The sequence below is a fragment of the Meleagris gallopavo genome, chromosome 1 (assembly GCF_905368555.1).
Source record: "Meleagris gallopavo chromosome 1, MGAL_WU_HG_1.1, whole genome shotgun sequence".
Lineage (NCBI taxonomy): Eukaryota > Metazoa > Chordata > Aves > Galliformes > Phasianidae > Meleagris > Meleagris gallopavo.
In genome coordinates, this window is record NC_139404.1 from 46,508,078 (window position 1) to 46,528,462 (window position 20,385).

A 20,385-nucleotide genomic window follows, 5' to 3' on the forward strand; every position below is an offset into this window, starting at 1 on the left:
TTCAGTTGTAATGAAGTGCAAAAAGATGAAACAGAATTTCTGTATCTGCACTGGGAAGAGCTGCTTTGTTTGGGCTGGGTTTTTTGGTTTTCCTTTTTGCTAACAGAAACAGGCGTCAGCTTGTGCAGTAACAAGGAAGAAGTGTCTGATACTACTATTTCTGTTTAAAAATTAAACAAGTCTCAACACATTATTCCAGCATCATGCTGCTAACCATTCTACACATTCCTCTCCTTAGAATAATTCTAACTAGATCTTGGCAGGGGCAAGCCGAGTTAGAATTACCAACTTTGAGAGTACCAATCAGAATTCAACCAGCTGAGAACTCCTCCCCTGAATTGGACATGATATCTGTGTAAATTGGGCTACCCACATTTAACACTGTGATTTCTTAAGTATCTTTTTGAAATACACATATTCAGTTTCTGTATTAGAAACTTTCATGCACATTTTTGTTCACCTTATTTAGAGTAAGATAAAAATTTCCATGGGTGTTAAAGGGAGTTCCGGGTTTTGAGAGGCAGGCTTTAAAATAGTGCCTGAACCAGTTCTTCCATAGAGCCCTTGATTAAAATTACACACTTTCAATAACTTTTTACAGCAGTGAAAATTCTGTGTCCTCCAAAAAGTTTTAATGAAAAGCAGTTTAATTTAAACCAGTTTGATAGCCTGAATACACAAAGTCAAACCATGGGGTACTAAATACTTTTTGAGATGTATCTACATTTATCTGCGTATCTACAAACAAAATATCCCCCAGACATCCCATGGAGCAGAAACAATTCATGGTAGTAAATAAAAGATCCTAGTTGTCAGATTCAAGGTCACCAGTTAAATTATTCAGTCATTTTCACTTCTAGCAAAAACAGTCTCTTACAGGTATGCATTTATTTGATGTTGTTTCCAACACTGTTCAGAAGCACACTGATAATCTGTTTCACAGCATTGTGCTTTTTTATTCATTCGTACCAGTTTTTAGCTGAAAATTTGTACAAATCACCCATGGTTTAAATTGCATAATTACATCTCATGTAACCTCACAATTTTACAGGGTAATTAAATGTTTCTCTAAAGCTTTTTAATATATATGTGTGTGTATATATATATATATATATATATTTATAATCAAAAAAGCAATATACAATTAATGAATCCTTGTAGGAATTTCCCTCCCCGCCCCCCACAAGCATTAACCTTACATATTTAACCTTACACTGGACCAAAGCTTAGGGCACGTCTGATAAAGTTCACAGAATCAGACATGGATGCAAAATGGCTCAAAGATCACCTTTCACAAAGTGCTGGATCCTTCTGCAGGACTATCTCCTCATCACAGAGAGAGAAAAGCATGTGTGTGAATGTCTAAATTAGACCAGCTGTACAGATGCTGCGGGCTTTCATGCTGGAATAAAGTCCAGTAGTGCCCTCTAACTTACATTCTCCAGCATTTACTGTGGTATTTCAGGAGCATGTGTGGAAAGGGTACATGGAACTCTATAGCACCAGAGGATTATTCTTAAAATCCTCTCTGGGCAAATTACATAGAATTTAGGGCCAGTTTAGGGCTATTTTAATTTTCAGTAGCTATACTATTCTAGGGGATCTAACATATCATCATAGTGCAAATGTAACCTCCTATATAGAAACTGTCTAGTAATACTAGAACATAATCTTAACAAACAGAGGTACAGTTTGTTAACGAGGCATGGTACGCTTTACTCAGTTAAGCAACTGGGCACCTTCTTTCATTGCTGAGCCATCCAGTTTTCAAAAAAATCCCAAATGTTTTAAAAATAACATCTCCTTTAATAATATTGAAAGTAGGTGATATGATTTTTTTCTTCAGTAAATTAATAAAATACGGTATAAACTGATTTCTCCAGTCATTTCAGTTTAAAATGGGCTGAAAAAAGTTACAATATCTAATTACATTTTCAGAATAGTAACTATTTCAAAAACATTTTGTTTGTGATGAGAAAACTTTTGTTTGTGACCAAAAAAAAACCCAAAAACCATGTCTTCAAGCAATTCACAAACAGTTCTTCAGATGTTGCAGTCACCTGAAGTTCTGGCAATGCCTTGCACCAACAGAACACTGTCCTACTGATGATCAACATTCATCATCTTTATACGATGAAGCAGGGCATCTTTTTCCATTTGGACCTCAGCAAGAGCTGCTTTAGCTTTGGCTAGTTCCTGTTTGAGACATTCGTTTTCTTCAATAAGCTGAAACAGTTGGGTTAGAAAAACATGTTATTGGTATTTCTGCATACTTTCAACATTATCCGCGACAGTAACCTCTTAAAATGACATGCACTGATAGTCATACCCATTGTTTGGGGAGGGTCTGTTGGGGTCAGTGACCAATTCCCAGTTAATGACAGCAGAAAATGGAAAGAATTGATGCAAGACCCCCAGATTCCATGTTTCAGTTATGCCATTTCCATCCTGGAGCAGAGTAGAAGTAACACTACATTCTGAGGTCTAAGAATGGATTCTTATCCAGTGGCGAAAGAAAGTAAACTGATGTGTGAACCTTTTCACCATCAATTCAAAATTCAGATATGACTGAGAGGTTAATAATAACCTGACTCAGCCATCTGGTCCTTTGCCTTTGATAGTTGTGCTGTACAGAAGCTGGGGAGGTGGGGAGAAGGAAGACAGGAGTATTACATAGTTTGTGACTTTCTCCTTCATAAAACTCCATCTGATATAGAGAGAAAGAATTGGTCTGCAATATACTACCACTCTGTTTAGAAAGCAGTATTAAATTTATTTTGCATGCCTAATATACTGAGCTATACTGTATTATGTGCAATTTCTACTTTCCAACCCAAACAGATTTCTAAACAGAAGTAAACCCCCAGCTCACTCTCAAGTAATCTAAAAATTGTGATGACTGTAGCAACTTTGAGGAAAGGGGAAATAAAGGGAAAAAAAAAAAAAAATTCTTAATACCTCATTCTTTATGAAGTCAGCTGAATCTCTGTTTGATTTAACTGGGCTAGGAATTTCACAAGTAGTCTGCGTGGCTTGGTCTTGTGTTTTATGTCCTGCAGGTCTTGTTGCTTGCTGCAGTGCACTATTTGAATTCTTCACCTTTGACCCATCATTTACTCTTTGATTGTCTATATCACAGAAAGATGCTTGAGAGTAGTGTTCACATTTATATTTTTTCTTTTTTTTTTTTTTTTTTTTTTTGAAATAAAACTTAATCAGCAGCAGCAGTAAACTAAAGCCACTTCAACAAATACAATTTTAATATCAGGCATGTTCATATTTACCTTCCAAAATTAAATATAAAAATTGAAATGAAACTGAAATAGAAGCCAAATACTCTTTTGAAGGAATAAAAAAAAGTAGAGGAGGTGTAAGAAGACACAACACACATTTTCTAGCTCCAAGAAAATTATCACATTTTTATACCGAGTGCTATCATCGCTATAGAGAATGCATTCTGAGTAATTATCTGTACTAAGACAACAGAGCTTGCCAATGCAAAAAGCAGATTTGAATAACTGTATTTCAGATCTTCATTATCAGATGCCTGGAACATGCATTAAAACTGGGGGGAGAGGAGAGCACAAGTTTGAGAACTATTAATATTGCCACTGCAGGAATGTCTGCAGGTCCAAATCAGATCTGAGGTCTGCATTTAAGTTTAAAGATACTGGGATAAACCTGCAAAATCAAGATTTTAAATTAGAAAATAACTTAAATGGCTTGCTATTAAGGAAACTTTCTAACTGGAGTGCATGATAACATTAAGTTGGATGGGGCCCTGAGCAGATTGGTCTAGTATTAGATATGGAAGTTGATGGCCCTGCATGCTACAGGGAGCTCATTGATCCTTGAGGTCTCTTCCAACCATAGCCATTCTATGATCTATTAAAACATACTGCTGTACACTAAGTGTTAAATGAGGGCATTTTTCTTTATATTCCAATATTTTTTTTTCATCCTTCTAAATCCTCTCTTTAAATTACTCCTTCCTCCCATGTCTAATATCTGAAGATGGCCAAAATCTGCCCCTGCTTTGAGCAAGGGGAAGGACCAAATTACTCTGATATTTTGACCTATTTGTAAAAGACAGCAGTTACCAGTATTTAGTATTTGCCTATATATGCAGGAAAGAAAATTAACATATTGTAAACATTTCATAAAAGGTACAAAGTTAAATCCTTTTTTGAAATTCAAGTCTCAGCACAAACCTAGTCATTATAACCAAGATGCTACCATAATATGCACCATTTAAAATAACTTAGTGAATTTCTGAAATAGCACATATTGTAAAACAGAAGATTATCTGCTATCTGTAACGCAAGAAAAATCATAAAGCAAGCAGATAGCTATCTTGCTGAATTGTAAAGAAATGCAACTTCCTTCAAGGAAGGAATCTCAGGCATCTGATGAAGTGATGTGGACTGATGAAACAGGCCCTGAGAGGTGTTTTATGCATATTCCTCACAGACAGATTCAGCTGCAGGTTGTTACCACAAACCATACGCTACTCAAAAAGGAATATTTCTTCTGTGTGACTACACTTAAAATTCTACTGCAGCACTACTGACATAAATTAACCACCAGTTACCTTTTCGTTATTAGGTATGTGTCTAAACAAACACAAATACAGAATCAGTAATAACTGGATTATAATACTGAGTTAACCAGTGGCAGGAAGATACAAACCTCTAATGAAGAAAGAGCCATCATCGTTTCTTTCTATCCAAAGTATGTCAATATGTAGTTTTATGGGTACTAGCTCACACGCTTTGAGATTTTCCCGTGGACTATCATCCTGAAAAATACAAGTATCCAAAAATGAGTTTACTGGGAAATCAAAATTGCTAAGATGTTAAATTAAATGTAAGTTTCTTTAATGAAACTTGAAAGGGAATACTTCAGAGCAGAATTTTCTAATGGGATTTCCACTATACTTCTGCTTTTTTTTTTTTTTTTTTTTTTTTAAATTTTCCCGTGGATCATATTAAAGGCCAAAATTTATCTCTCAAGTAAGTCTGCTGAACTCAATATATACAGTTTGGTTAAAATACTTCAAAGTATTTTCACAGACATTTCAATAAGATTTAATCCCAACTGAAGACACTTTTTAGCTCAGGAGCTCTCAGAGTCAAAGATAAGAAGCCCACACTATACAGTATCTGATTTTCCTCTGACCTAGTTGAAGATTCAATGGTACAGCTACCATTCTTGATAGAACCTCATCTTTTTAGAATTTAGTTTGGTTTGACGCCAACTGCAATTCAGTTCATTATTGTACCAAGAGGAAGGAAAACGTCACTGATTATTTCCTTTGGGGTCCCTCCAGAAAATCTTTATAGTTCATTATCCCTGTCAAGCAGGTTAATGCAGAAAAATCATACATATTATCATTAACATGAAATTGGATGAGGTGTAACTGTCAAAGTTTCTTGAACATCACTGAGATGGCAGCAGAAAGTACAAAAACAAATCAGGAGTTTGAAGAAGGTTTTTTTTGTCCCCACAAAACATCCTGCAACAAGTCTCGTTCAGAAGAATACACGCAGCTCTGAACAGATGATGGGGTATAAGGTTAAACCATACTCTCTTGCTCTCTATTACCAACAATGATACAAAAATGAATAATCTGTATGCCAAATCTGTCATTGGTCAGCCATCACAAGCAACTTCACTGTGATGTATGCATTGCTGAGCAAGAACTTGAGTACTTACACTGCCAAGCAGAATCTTATTGCCAGTTTATTGGTGTATATTCCCAACCTCACACAGCCATTCTCTTAAGAACCGTTTGCCTAAGCTTTTTTTTTTTTTTTTTTTTTTTACCAATAAGCCAGCACAACCCTGATTTTCATATTTAGGTGACTGTATGTTAAAAGCTTTTTTTTCCACTTCAGAATTCACATTTGTGATGCACTGGAATCTGGGGAACAGACCCATTCTTAACAAATGTCCTTGCACTACTTCTGTTGTAGAAATAGTCCTGAAGGGGTGCGTATGGATCCTCAGGGGATGAAGAAGCTGCACAAAGGAGAGAGGGAATACTGATATACAAGTCTGAGCAGAACACTGTGGAGGCAACAGCTGACATTCTGGTCAAGAACGATCTTAAGAGAATCAAGGCCTGAGCCTCAGATGCAGAATTTGACCTACTATTTCAGTTCTCACTGCGTTCATCATTTACGTGTGCAACTATTAATTTCCAAAGAAATGAAACAATGATTTTTTATTATTGTTGTTTTTTAGCTGTCCTCATTTTTGCATCCAATGGTTCTGCAGCACAGAACTCACCACTTCATTTAGGTGTCTGAAAGAATGTCTTCGAGGAGACTTGAGTAGCACTGTCCTCTTAGCCTTACTATTTTAAGCTAAAGTGGTGAGAAGAGCTGCATTTAGTAACTGCTTCTAGGTAGGGCAGAACCTGAAAATCTGAGTTTGGAGAAACAGCACTCAAGAGGTTTGAACTGGAATTCTTGTTATTTTTTCCTTATTTTGAACTGAACTTTCATTACGAAAACTGTCCTTTAAAGAAGAAGAAAAAGTTAATCTTAAAAAACTGTTTTGTAATTAAAATACTATTACTTAGCTAATCAAAAAAGCCCAGTTTAAAAACAAAAAAATAAAAATCAAATCCACAGTACCTTTAGAAATACTGAATACATTACCTGTATACTCCAAAACTTTGTCACTCTACAAAAGTGGCTAGGAGAGAATGTTTAAAAAAATACCAAATACTGATTTATGTAAATAGTTTGGTCACGCAGAGAATTCCTCTCTGGACACATCAGAGTTAACCAAATCTATGGATTTTTAAATTGTTTTAGTATTATCTAAAGACATTACAAATCATGATAGCAGTTTCTTTGAAGTTAACTATATCCAGATTACCAAGTTATTATCAAGGAAATGAAAACACAATTTCCTAAAAGCAGTTAAATAACTCTTTGTTAACATACTTTTAAATTAATCATTGCATTAGAAACTTTTATCTTCATAGGCATCACTTCTGCAACAGCTTCATCTTCTAGAAAATGCTGAATGTTTGTGAGGGAAGACGTTAGAAATTCAGCACTGAAGTTCTCAACGTGACATTGAAGAAAACCATTTTTAACAGCCAGCAGAGAATGTATGATGGCACTAGGCCCACTTTCCCATCTCAGACTAATCTCAGGTGATGGTTTAACTGGTCCAGCCACAGCTTTACAATCAGAACCTGTTGCAAAAGGAAAATAAATTTCCATTAAAATTTTGCAATGTACAAAAAGCAATTATGATTCAATTATTTCCATCTCCATTGTCCACATAGTTTTCCAAAAGTATTTGGGAAGTATTATTCAGGATAATGCAGCATTGCACGTACATACTAAATTCAGACTGATTTTGTAATTATAGCACCTAAAAGTACAAAATTTTCAGTATATAACAAGTACTTGTACTTCATTGTGACAAACGAGACAATATAGAAGTACTATTGTACACAAAAGATATGTATTTTCTCAATGCCTTGACAATCAAAGAGCAATTATTTTCATACTTTTCCACCAACTCCTTCAATTTTAATTCAGAAAAACCTGCAAGTCAGTTCACACTCTCAGGAAAGCAGGTATTCTCTTAGAAAGGTAGAATTTCCTGACACAGCAAATTACTTTGTAACACACAGGAACATAAACAGCAATTAAGATAGAGAATGTGACTATATGTTGTTCTATCATTTGTAGCAGTAGATTTGAACTTTAAAAGAACTGGCATTCTCTTGTTAGATTCAGACGTTTTAACCAGTAAGGACAATTGCAACATTCAACTGAACAGTTCTAGAAATTAAATAAAAGATTTATGGCAATGAGATATTGAGAAAATAAGTCCAATATCCATTTGTACTTCAGAAAAAGAGGGTTCATCACCAGAAATAAATACCCCAACAGATTTTTTTGAAGTCATATCTATCACTGCGATGGCTGACTTAGCAAAACAATCTATATAACAAAAAAGTATGTTCACAGCAATTATTATGAAGCAAGCACTGAAATTAGGAAGATAATTGAAAACAAAATAACTCAAGTAAAACCATCTGAATTATATCTGTTTATATTAGTAGGGTATCCACCTGTTAAACAGATTTGAAGACAGAATTAAAATGAGATTTTTTTTTTCATAGAGATGCTTTTTTGTTTAAACTCTGGTTACATCAGCCATATCCAATACATAGGGGCTTAGAATTTAGAAAAAAGAAGTGTATAAGATTAAAACTAAAGATGGAGTAAAACTTCCTTTCTATTTGTGTTTCTTTACATAAAATCACAGAATCATGGAATCACAAGGTTGGAAAGGACCTACAAGATCATACAGTCCAACTGTCCTCTCATTACCATTGCTGCCACAAGCTACTAAACCATATCTAGTAGCTCCTCATCCAGATGCCTCTTGAACACTGCCAGGGACGGCAACTCCACCACCTCCCTGGGCAGCCATTCCAGTGAGAGAAAAAGTTTTTCCTTACGTCCAATCTAAACCTCTTATGGTATAACTTGTGGCCATTTCCTCAGGTCCTGTTCGTTGCCTGGAGAAAAAGCCAAACTGCTCCTCATCACCACCTCCCTTCAGGAAGTTGTAGAGTGCAATGAAGCCTCCCCTGAGCCTCCTCTTCTCCAGACTAAACAATCCCAGCTCCCTCAGCAACTCCTCATAAGACTTGTGCTCCAGACCTCTCACCTCTCCCTTTTCTGGACACATTCCAGAGCCTCAGTGTCTTTCTTGTAGTGAGGTGCCCAAAACTGAACACAGTAGTCAAGGTACAGCCTCACCAGAGCTGAGTACAGGGGAATGATTACCTCCCTGCTCCTGCTGGCCACTATTTTTCATGCAGCCAGGATGCCGTTAGCCCTCCTGGCCACCTGGGCACACTGTCAGCTCATGTTCAGCCGAGTATCAACCAACACCCCAGCTCCCTTTCCTCTTCACAGTCATCCAGCCACTCGTCCCCAAGCCTATAGCACTACGTGGGGTTATTGTGGCCAAAGTGCAGGACCCGACACTTGGCCTTGTTAAACCTCATCCAATTCACCTCAGCCCAGCGATCTAGCTTATCCAGATCCCTCTGAAGGGCCTTCCTACCTACCCTCAGGCAGATTGACACTACCTCCCAACTTGGTGTCATCTGCAAACTTACTGAGGGTAAACAGGTACACTCAATCCCCTCATTTAGGTCAATAGTAAAGATATTAAACAAGATGGGCCCCAGTACCGACCCCTGGGGGACACCACTTGTAACAGGTCGCCAGCTGGATTTAACTCCATTAACCTGTTGGGCACGGCCCTCTAGCCAGTTCCTTACTCAAAGAAGGGTATGCCTGTCCAGGCCATGGGCACCACTTTCCCCAGGAGAAAACTGTGGAAGAACGCGTCAAAGGCTCTGCTGAAGACTAGGTAGATTAGACTCAGCAGCCTTTCCCTCATCTACCAGGCTGGTCACTCAGTCATAGGAGGAGATGAGGTTGGTCAAGCACAACCTGCCTTTCATGAACCTGTGCTGGCTGGGCCTGATCCCCTGGACGCCACACACGATCTGTGTGATATCACCAAAGATGATTTGCTCCATAACTTTCCCTGGTACTGAGGTCAGGCTGACAGGTCTGTAGTTCCCTAGATCCTCCTTATGGCCCTTCTTGTAGATGGGAGTCACGCTGGCAAGCCTGTTTTATCCTGTTCTTTATGCTCTTCTCACATTACTGATATGCAGTTTGTTGAAATCTTCCCTCTTCATTTCTGGTTGTGTAAGTATGAGCAACTATAAAAGTAAAGCTGAAGAGATGGCTTAGGGGACATCTACAAGCAGTCTTCCAATACCTAGGATGAGGTTACAAGAAAGACCAAGCCAGGATCTTCACAGTGGTTCTTAATTGAGAGACAAAAGCTCAAGTTGAAAATGAAGGTAAGGAATGAGGGCAATTATCCTGTGATCTTATGGTTTCCTGTGGTGACTGCTTTGCTAACACTAAGTCATAAAGCATATCATATTTGTTACCCTTTACCCCTCTGTTTCAGAAATAACCTACTCTGAATTATCTGGCAAGCATTACAAAAACAATCAAAGAAACTAGTACGCTGATGAGTTGCAAGTTAGCTACATTTCTTGGTCACAGATTCCTACACAATTTAAAGCATTGCACACTCCACTGTTAGCAATACATGTAATGTCTAACTTAGGGAGGGAAAAAAAAAAAAGGAAAAAAGATATGTATTCAGTAATGCTTATCCTGCACATCTCCAAATGAAAAAAAAGATACTTCACAGAATTAGTGTTGCTTCTGAAATTATGCACCCAGTTCACAAGGCACTTGGTTAAAATTCCAAGATGTCTCTGCTGATCACATTACATTCATGAGACATAAGCTTTTTGATACATCACGTCTCTACAGACACACTTAGGCTGCCTGTCAAAGAAAAGATGTTTGCACTACGTGAACATATTTTGAAAAGGCATAGTTGGCACATTGTTAATTGCTCCTGCAGTGCTATAGTAACCACTCACAGTGTCAGCGTGTAAAGATTTTTGATACTCTAAACCAGAAGCAGCACAGGCCAAAACTGTAGAAAACCGGACAATTATTTCATAAGTCACACTGTCACTCTGCTTGGTCAAATTCCAGGCTTGAGTGGTGGGCCCAGGAGAACCTCATGAGATTCAACAAAGCCAAGTGTACAGTCTCTGCTGCAGAGTGTTCCTCTTCCTCTCAGGAATATTTAAGGACTTTAATACCTAAATCCCATCTGTCTGGATTAGAGCTAAAAAAAGTTGTAGCACGTGTGGTTGCTTTTGTTGTTATTGTTGTTTTTTCTATTTAGTCCCTCTTGCTTTCATAACGACATGACAGATAACCAAAGCTGTCTGCTGATGCATGAACTGACAGTCAGACATAAATACTCCCCTGTTGGACCACCCTCTCGTCTTCAGATGCAAGAACTCAATTGCAACATCATGCAACAGCTGCTCAGGTTACCAATACATTTTTTGTTTTGTTTTGTGTTAGCTAGGACATCACAGGCTGCATCACCAAGCTTCCTGAAGAAAATCCATACTGCTGAAAGGCTGGAAATAAATGGCAGTCAAGCACTGCTGTAACTTTTTCTCACGAAAAGAGTTGAACCAGAAGCAGAAGGCAGGTGCACTGGGGATCCACCCCCAAAACCCTATGTTGCAACAGAGCTGGCATCCAGCAATCTGTATAGAAGGCTGGCAAAGGGGAGGAAAACAAATTGTGACAAAGTGGCATGCCAATACAGCAAGCCAAGAAAAAAACCTCACAGTATGTGAACTAGGTTTTCTGGCAGAGAACATACATGGATCCATACCTAAGAACAGCTCTGACTTAATACACTGGTTGATCTAGTTGTGCCAATACATGGCATGAAACTACATTTGCATCAAGATTTAAAAAAAAAAAAAAATAGAAAGGAAAAAAAGGCCATCACAGTGGCCATCTTTCCTGGTAAAGGGTCAGTTTTCATTTTTCTTAAATCATAATTTATAAATTAGCTTAATCTGTGGGCTTTAACACACAGAAAGCATTTTGGAGAAAAGAATAAACTCTATTCAGAAACAGTCTTTTAAGACAAGGTACAGTTAAGCAAAGCATCATTAGAGCAGTAACAGAACTCTATCTTGATGAAACAATAACAAAATGTAATGCAACTTAGATGAGCTTTAAAAAAAAGCAAATTAATCAGGAGAATTCAATACAATAAATGTGGATTTTTGTTTTTCTTTTAATTAAGATCTCACTGTTAGTTCTTACCTACAGTTCTGTTGCAAAGATAGTGTCGAACACTGATGTTTCCAAGTTGATTCGGTATCACTTGGTTGACCTGAAGGCATATTTCTGTGTCTTCCCCTCTGATGTCAATTTCACCATTAACACCAAATATTTGGAAAACCACAACAGACATCTGTCAACAAAAAATAAGATAAAAACCAACATTTTAAATTTAACTTATATTGTTTATTGTCTATGAAGTTGCCTAAAACTTTCTCCCCTCTCTCAAAAAGAATAGAATCTTTCTATCCATATCAGAAGAGTAACAGAATTTTTTCTCATTTCTTCTTCTCTTTTTGCACCCATTGGATTGACAACAGGTTGGTTCAATTGTCTGCTCAGACTACAGTCTTGTATTCATAACCCACCATAACAATTCAGAACTGGCCATAAAAGTCCTGAGACAGACTTTCCCCACTCTTGATACATGGCCTGTGTCATACTCAATATTTTCTAAGGATGCACTGAAATTCCTGCATATCATAAGGACAACCAAGCATTTTCAGTGCTGAATCAGACCAAGATAAAGAATCAACACAGAATACAAAACTTCAGCAATCTGCTCAGTAGCCAATCCTTTTTCCTCTATTTGCCATGTCTTTTGAAAAAAGTAGAAGCCAGTATCAATAGTCGGCTTTGGTATTAGGATCCATCCATCGATGCATCATCATTACTACAAATTTGGGCTCAATTTTGTTTTTTTCCTGGTATATCCTGCATGTAGAACAAACATGCCAGCATATATTTGTGTAACGAGTTGCATGAACTTAGTACTCTCCATATTACTCATACACAGAAGTAAACGAGAGCTTATTTGGAAGGAACCAATCACTTAAATGAGCTATGTTTTTTTCATTTGTTTTTATTTTTAAGTGAAAATGAAATTCACTCCATTTCATTTGACCCATGCATCCCTGGGTTTCTGGTTCACGATCTTAACTGATACAAGAATATAACTGAAGATGTACTGATTAGCGTAAAGACCAGGAAGGAGGAAGTAAACAAGCAAACAAAAGAAAGATGATGCTTGCACGATGTCTGAGGAAGAGGATATTTCCCTATATCCCCTGTTCTTACTGTCCTCACTAAACAGTGGCCATTGTCTTGACATAATTCTGGACAAAAAGCATCTCTCATCTGAGCCAGGAGGACCACTGGCAAGCTCCTGTTTGCAAATACTACAGAATGTCACATGGTGCTGAGGAAACATCTCCACCTAAGAGACTTTTAAATTATAATGGTTAATCTAAACTCAGTGTGAAAAAAACATTAAAAATACCATATTCAATACTTAAGAGCATAAAAGAACACAATGATGTTACAAAATATTGCTGTGTACTAACACAGAAAGATTTTAAATTGGAAATAGCTACTGCCATTTATTAATGGTAGCTACAGAGGAGATAACAAGGATAGAGAATGCTCAGCAGAACTTGGACTATAATCTTCATTTGTACATAATTGCACCAGTTCTACAGGCCTACATAATGTACTAACAAAACCTCCCCAAACTACTTGAAAATCCCTTCAGAAAGTATTCATTTTTGCTCTGTTTTCATCTTTAATTTACTGAACCATGTACTCTAATGGAATTCAATAGTATTACCATTTCTTCACTAGTCTCATGGGCATTCTCTGAAGCAGCACTCATGGCATCTGGAGATGACCCATCACAATTTTCAATCACTGTGCCTCCTTCATGGGCATTTTCTGATGGGCTTTGATAGTTTGTGGCTGTAATACCTTCCACACACACACCAGAAAAAATGCAAAGTTAACACAGCATAGCCTGAATCACTGTTGCATTAAGAATAAAGTCAGCATCTGATAACGTATGCATGCACAAACTCATTTTTAAAAAATGAGCTGAATAGCTTATTAAACAAATACCTACGACTGAACTGCCAAATCTATTCCTCATACAACGAGGAATGCAATTAAGGCAGGGTGGTAACAAAAATGAAATGGCACTCTATATGAATTGCCTGAAAACTTGTGAAGGGCCTTTCTTAGTTTTCTAAATCAAATATCAATCTAATTCAGCAGAAAAAAGGTTAAGGATTCCAAGGTGTGTATCTAGAATACCATACAGCACCTTTAAAGCAAATGCAGTTTTATGTTTAAAGAAATGAGATACATATTTTTTTCATTAGAGTGATCATTGAGGTTACTGTTTCCTTGACAACTAGGAAGCACGCAGACTTATCTTGCAGTTAAATAGCGTTTAAGTTAAAAAGACATATAAAAGGTTATTAAAAATGGAAGATTTATTTTATAGCACACTCCTACATATGCAGGAATACTACAATCCAAAACATATAACAGGTTTGCACGTGAAGAATTATTGTTCTTTCTTTTTGGCCTAGAACAATAAATCTATAGACAAAATTACTGTCATTATAATTCAAAAGTAGAACTCATTAGAAAACAGGTAATGTCTACTTATTATATTTCCTGACATTAGAAAATTACTTCATCCATTACATCATTAGTTGCACAAGACCACAATGCTGCTGACTATATAGAGACAATTATATTGATAAATTCATTTTTTTCCACATAGATCAGAACCAAAGACTCATGCAAGATAAGCAAAAACTAAACAAGCATTTGCTGTTACACAGTCAGTACGTATGAACTGCTTTATAAGGAATGAGCTGCAAGTAGACTACCAAGTTATTTGCCAGGTGGCATGACAAGTACTAGTGAGAACCTTATTTTTTTTTTTCCTCCACCCCTCATCTACTATTAAAATTGAAGCTCCTTTACCACTTCAAGTTTCAGGGCACAAGTTTGTAAAAACTTACAGCTGAAGCAAGTGCTTAAAGCAAAGCAGGAAACAGTTTGCTTAATTCAGTGTTCCAATACAGAGCTGCAATGCATTAGCTCTCCTCAAGAGATGAAAACTACATTGTGCTTAATTTAATTTGCACTATCTAAGTAGCACATGCAATTGCTTTCCCTTGAGATGACGTGTTGTGGAAATGCTTGGTATTACTCACCAGTGGAGCTACCAGAAACAGTGCTGTAACATATCCAGAATTTGCTGCACCACAATCCATCTGAATATCATTTTAGTAATGAACATTTTCATGCATTGTTTAAAAACATTTTGTTAAGCGTATTTACCTTTTTCTAGAAAGCTTTGGCTATCACTTCCATCACTCTCCGCTAAATGCTCCTCTAGCATCATACTATCAATAGAGATGGTATCCAGAGAGACCTGTGATGGACTTCTTTTCATATTCTTGTAGGAAACAGAGAATGCGGGAAGGCTGGATGGGTAGCGATCCCTAGGCTTTGCACTTTGAAACATTAAGACATAAGAAATTATTTTTTCACCTTAAGGGAATTTCCTAGAAGTTACTTTAGAGAAGTCATCTAAGCCAGGCAAGAAAAAAAAAACCGAAACCACATTATTTTACAATCCTTTAGCATGGAACAATCAAGCAAAGAAACAACATGCATTCCTGTATGCATGCCAATATTTTTCTCAACACATACTTTATAACATTTAAATTAAATAAGTTGTTTAAGCCAATTAATTTTATTTTCACTTTCATTGTATCTTTTACTGAATGCTATCACATATCTTCAGAATTTATACACTTTTAAAATTTTCATCTATTAGATGGTAGATAGGTTCACCTTCATTGATCATTATCAAAAAGACATGGACAAGACAGAGAAGTATTTTTGAAATAGCAGTAATTAGTATTAGATCTTCCATACCTTGATGAAGACTGGGATGCAAGCATTCTAACTGAAGCCACCTTCTCTTTGCTGATTTCAAGCTCTTCGGATTCTAAGGCAGTTTCTGTTTCCAAGTCAGTGACTTGGTTAAGACAGGCTTCAGTTGTACCTTCCAGTTCATTTAACTTATTTAAGAACATATTTTTGTCATCCTCTTTATCAGTGAAAAATTCTGTAGAATCTTCTCTCTTACTTAAAATGGACAGTGAATCCCTATGATGCAAGCCACTTCTGTCACTTAGAGGTCCATAGACCTCCTCTGAATCACTTCTACTGAAAAGTCCACTGCTTCCTCCTTCACTGGTATCTCCCAAACCTTTATCTGATGCATCATCTGAAAATGACGTTCCTTTCTGAAAATCCATAGTACTGTCTGATTTAAACAAAAGAGGATCCATTAAAACGCCTTTAACTTCGGCATTCGTAGGTTTACAGTCAGATACATAATCAATATTATTAATACCACCTTGTTCCATCTTATTATTGACTAACTTGTTTTCTGAAGTAAGAGCTTCCCCATTCCCCAAAGGAGAGAGCTCTGATGCCATGGGACTTCCTTCTTCCACAACTGGAGACTTACACGGGTTTCCCTGAGTCACTGGGTGGAGTAGTAAGGCTAATTCTGCACTTTTCAATAGGAACCCAATGCAGATATCTGTTTGCTTTGCAGGTTTTCCTGTCACTGCTTCTACATCATTCCTTAAGTTTTCCAGAAGCAATACAAGAGATTCATGGAGAAACAGCAAGAAAAGATACTGGTAATGATTGATCTGCATGCTTACATGTTTTTGAACGTGGACAAGAACATGCACATCTGCATCAGAGGAAGAGCTTTCAGAAAGCACTCCTGAATTGTCTGAAAAATGAGACATTTGAATGCCATTGGCCAAAGGCTCTGTCTCACTGCTGTAATATTCTTTTAGAAGTTTTTTGCGTTGAAGTCTATTAGCAAGCTCACTAGATTCACTTTTTGGAATGTTAAAAGCTGGCTGATTGTGTGATAAAAGCTCTTTTTGTGACTTTGCAAATCGTAGTGGCTGGCAAATCCAAAGTGAAAGAGGGAATGAGTCCACAAAGCTTACTGGTCGCCCCTTCCCACTTTTCGTTCCTTCATAATCTATCCAAAACTGAGAAAAATGTAAGGCCCAAACATCAGTAGCTGCAGATGTCTTTAACGCATATTTATTCAATTTGGGGATGATATAACCTTTATAAACATCATGCATTTTAGTATCTTGTTCATGAGCATGTCTCTGGAAGATTGGATGTAGGAGATTAAAATTCTTCTGGGACTTAGGAAATGTTGTGAAAGTTCTGCTAAAAAATTCGCAGTCTTTGAAGTTCTGAAACAAAGCTTCCAGATCAGAGTGCCTGCAGTTTGGTGAGTATCTTGTATTTGTAGCAATCATCTCTGAACTTTGAATGGAAAGTGCACGAGGTTGATCTTTGTGAATTTCAAGTTTATTTTCAGCTGGAATTATGAACTGCAAGAGAGAAATATATTTCATCTAGTTATAAAGATGTAAATTAACTATACAATTAAAAATTTAATAATAGCAGCCACCACAAGAGCTAAAATACAGGAATGTAATTAGAATTTTGAGTACACTAATAGTACACTAGCGTGTAAACAAGTACACTAATAAAGGAACAAGGTGTCACGGTTTTCCTGTGGGGGGAAAAGTGAGGCGGGCCTAGTCCCTCATTGCAGACAAAAGGCCCTCAATCCACAACAACGTAAGCATCAGGCTTGGAAATTATATGTTTCTTCTAATTTTTAAAAGAGATCATGCAGTATCAAAAATTCAATGCTTTTACAAAAACACATGGGACTCACACTTTTCTTCTCCAAAAGACTTAAATTTAGGACAGCTGTGTTAGGCTAAATTTTCTAATTTCTTAGTTGAATTGAGAAATGGCTTGGTAGAAAGTTTCTGCAAGTGTTCAAAGTATTTAAAACTTTGAACTCCAAATTTTAATCCTGTGGTTTTAAATCTACTTTGTCAGATAGGGTTTTTCCCTGCACTGAGTACTACACTATTTTATTTGCACTGTAAACTAAATATATATATATATATATATATATATATATATATATATGCTAACACAGGTAATACTCTTAACATTGCAGAATACAGAAGAGGTGTTGTGTGACAATTATCTGAAAAAAATAGTGCACTCCAACTTCTAAAAATACTCAAAATATGAGAGTATTCTAGACTTACTTTTAACCTGAACACCTTTAGTTTGAGTTTTAACAGAAATGAGTATTAATGCCTGTTCCTGTATCTAATATAACATTCTGTCCACACCCATTTTGCTAGTATCAGTGATAATACCTTGTGTTATAACACATCCTCATATTCTGTCTAGAAAGATCAGAGTAAAAAATTCATCCTTACACTTAAAAGATGGAAGTGACTAAGCTTTCCCATCTAAATAAAAAGACTCAGAACAAAATAACCAAATATGTAGCTATGTAGTAATTAAGTATAATATGCAAATATCCTAACTCATTAGAAAGAAAAAAAAATAATGCAATTAAGATATAATTAAATAAATAATATGAATCAGAGTTTGAGGAATTGATGGGTACTTTAGTTCTACCTTCTCTTAGTTTAGTGGGCTATTCACATACAGTCATTAAATATTTTGTCAGCCTGTACTTGTAGCTGACTGGTCGTTAGCCCTCAATCATCTTTTCATTCAGCATCACTTCATCAGACCCTTTTAGAGATACATTAAGCATGAAATGAGAGCCTTAAGAAGGCAACAGTCTTTCCACAAGCTGCTAAATTTTTAGAACCTTTGAAAACTCTCCTGTGGACATTATTGAAAAGATGGTTTTTTTCACCTCTGAATCTTGGAAGGAAGAAAAAAAAAAAACAAAAACAACCGATGGCTTGACAAACCTTCAGTTTCAAAGAAGACAAGGAAAACAAAAAGCTGATGTATAGCTGTAATATCTACTGCCATTCTTCTGGAACAAACATGCAGAGAACAGACTTCTGTACCTGAACTACAGCACAGGGCCACTGTGAAACAGAAAATGGTAAAAGTGGGTTTTGGAGAAGGACACGTGCCTTCAAATGGAGTAGTTTCTTTATCCCAGAAATTCTCTAACATAACCAGAGGGCTCTGATATGCTACAACCAGACGAGCAAAGAAGGTTACTTGCAAACATGAGGTTTTTGCTAGTTTAATATAGTTATCTTAATGTAAGATTTGAAGTTTTTTCTTTTGCAATGTAATCTTTACTGAACACAGTGAAATAAACGTAGTGAAATATTTTTTGTTAATAGGCTTGGTTTAGACCTTCAACTAAAAGAAAAAAAAAAAAAAAAAAAAGAAAAAAAGAAGAAAACACCATAGGACATAGATTAATTAGTACCAAGAAAGAAGTTTGCCTTCAAATCATATTTGCATACTTTCCCTAGAGCATTGCAGTTTACTGCATGGGTTGTTCATTTATTCCTTAAGCTGCTTGGCTAATAGCTTTTCAAAGTAAAACTATTTTCTTGCAAAGAACCTCAAAATGCCTCATTAATGGCATTATACCTTTAACATTAGTCCATCAACTCTGACATCAACATGTTCATCTGATTTTGAATTGTCATTTAACTTGTACATGGCCATGAACTGAATAAGACTCTGTTTCAAATCCAACACAAACTGGTTTAGCCAAAGAATACTTCTCTCATCCAGGGTGAACTGTAAAGCATTCAGCTGGCCATACAAATTTGGACAAGGAACTAAAAGAGAAGACAAAACAAAATCATTAGAACACGTAAAACATTTAGGGATTTTGTGGATTTTGTTTGTTTTTTCTTTAAAATAAGCGTAGAGTCCTGTTTTCACTTGTATTTTACATCAGAGTAACAGAAACCTACTCTTTTGGATAGGGGATGCTTAAAAAATAATATACCTGTCCCTCACCTGAAGCAACAAATTGAATTTTTCACTTTAAATTACTAAAATACAGTGAAATCAGATGAGAGGAGGAGACTGTCCTCATTACCAGAGAAGGGCAGGACCAAGGAGATTTGCTGCCCTCATGTTCCATCCCCAAGAAAACCACTGACATTTCTGTAATATAGAACAGGGACAGCCCATAACACATAAATGAAGTGAGCTCCTGCAGATCTTTTATTGCATCTTAGATACAACTACAGTAGTTGGAGTTTTTATGTAGCTACACAGTGTAACTACAGAAACGGCGTATGGTAAAGAACAAGTAATGTCTCAGTAAAATCATTGTGTGTTTTCAGACAATAAACTATGCCTGTAAAAGCCAGTATTTATAGGGATTTGTGAGAGCAGAAATGAAGCAGTGTTGTGCCCTTTTCATTTAAAAAAAAAAAAAAAAAACATTAACTATTTTTGATCATCAACCTGGAATTAATATTAAGCTTCATAAAAGTGAAAATTACATACTAGATTTATATATTGATTAAAAAATATATATGTATCTTACTAGGAAAGTCCTTTCCATCTGGATAGTAATATTCAGTGAACTCAATATGAATAGCTGGCATTTCTGGTGGAAGATAAAGTGACTTCTTATTGCAAGAGACCAAAGTTTTAGGGGAAGAACGACACTGGTCTGCTGTTGAGACCTGTAGAAGATTAACTCTGTTAATACATTACGTTTTATAAATCATTAAGCAGCAGTAGTTGCAAAGCTTTCCCCTAGCAGGGTAACATTTCACCGCTTGCAGATGTAGAACCCCAGCTACATAAAGCCAAACAAGAAATATCCAGTTGCCTTGTAGTAGAAGGAGTCTGCACAGAATAGTTGCACAAGAAAACTAAATAGTATTAA

At 36.4% G+C, this 20,385-nt stretch overlaps 1 protein-coding gene across 2 annotated transcripts in view; it reads right to left on the minus strand.

Moving 5' to 3' along the window:
* Positions 1-610: 610 nt before the first annotated feature.
* BLTP3B (bridge-like lipid transfer protein family member 3B) overlaps positions 611-20,385 on the minus strand; it is a 52,353-nt gene continuing 32,578 nt past the window's right edge. For both annotated transcript variants that reach the window (XM_010709419.3, XM_085223721.1), the window contains 10 exons: positions 20,038-20,179; positions 19,122-19,315; positions 15,543-17,047; positions 14,940-15,115; positions 13,417-13,553; positions 11,793-11,943; positions 6,957-7,213; positions 4,690-4,798; positions 2,959-3,128; positions 611-2,226 (listed from right to left, as the gene is read on the minus strand). In XM_010709419.3, the coding sequence (XP_010707721.2) occupies positions 2,101-2,226; positions 2,959-3,128; positions 4,690-4,798; positions 6,957-7,213; positions 11,793-11,943; positions 13,417-13,553; positions 14,940-15,115; positions 15,543-17,047; positions 19,122-19,315; positions 20,038-20,179 (2,967 nt within the window). In that variant the 3' untranslated portion in view covers positions 611-2,100. The remainder of the gene's footprint in view (positions 2,227-2,958; positions 3,129-4,689; positions 4,799-6,956; positions 7,214-11,792; positions 11,944-13,416; positions 13,554-14,939; positions 15,116-15,542; positions 17,048-19,121; positions 19,316-20,037; positions 20,180-20,385) is intronic.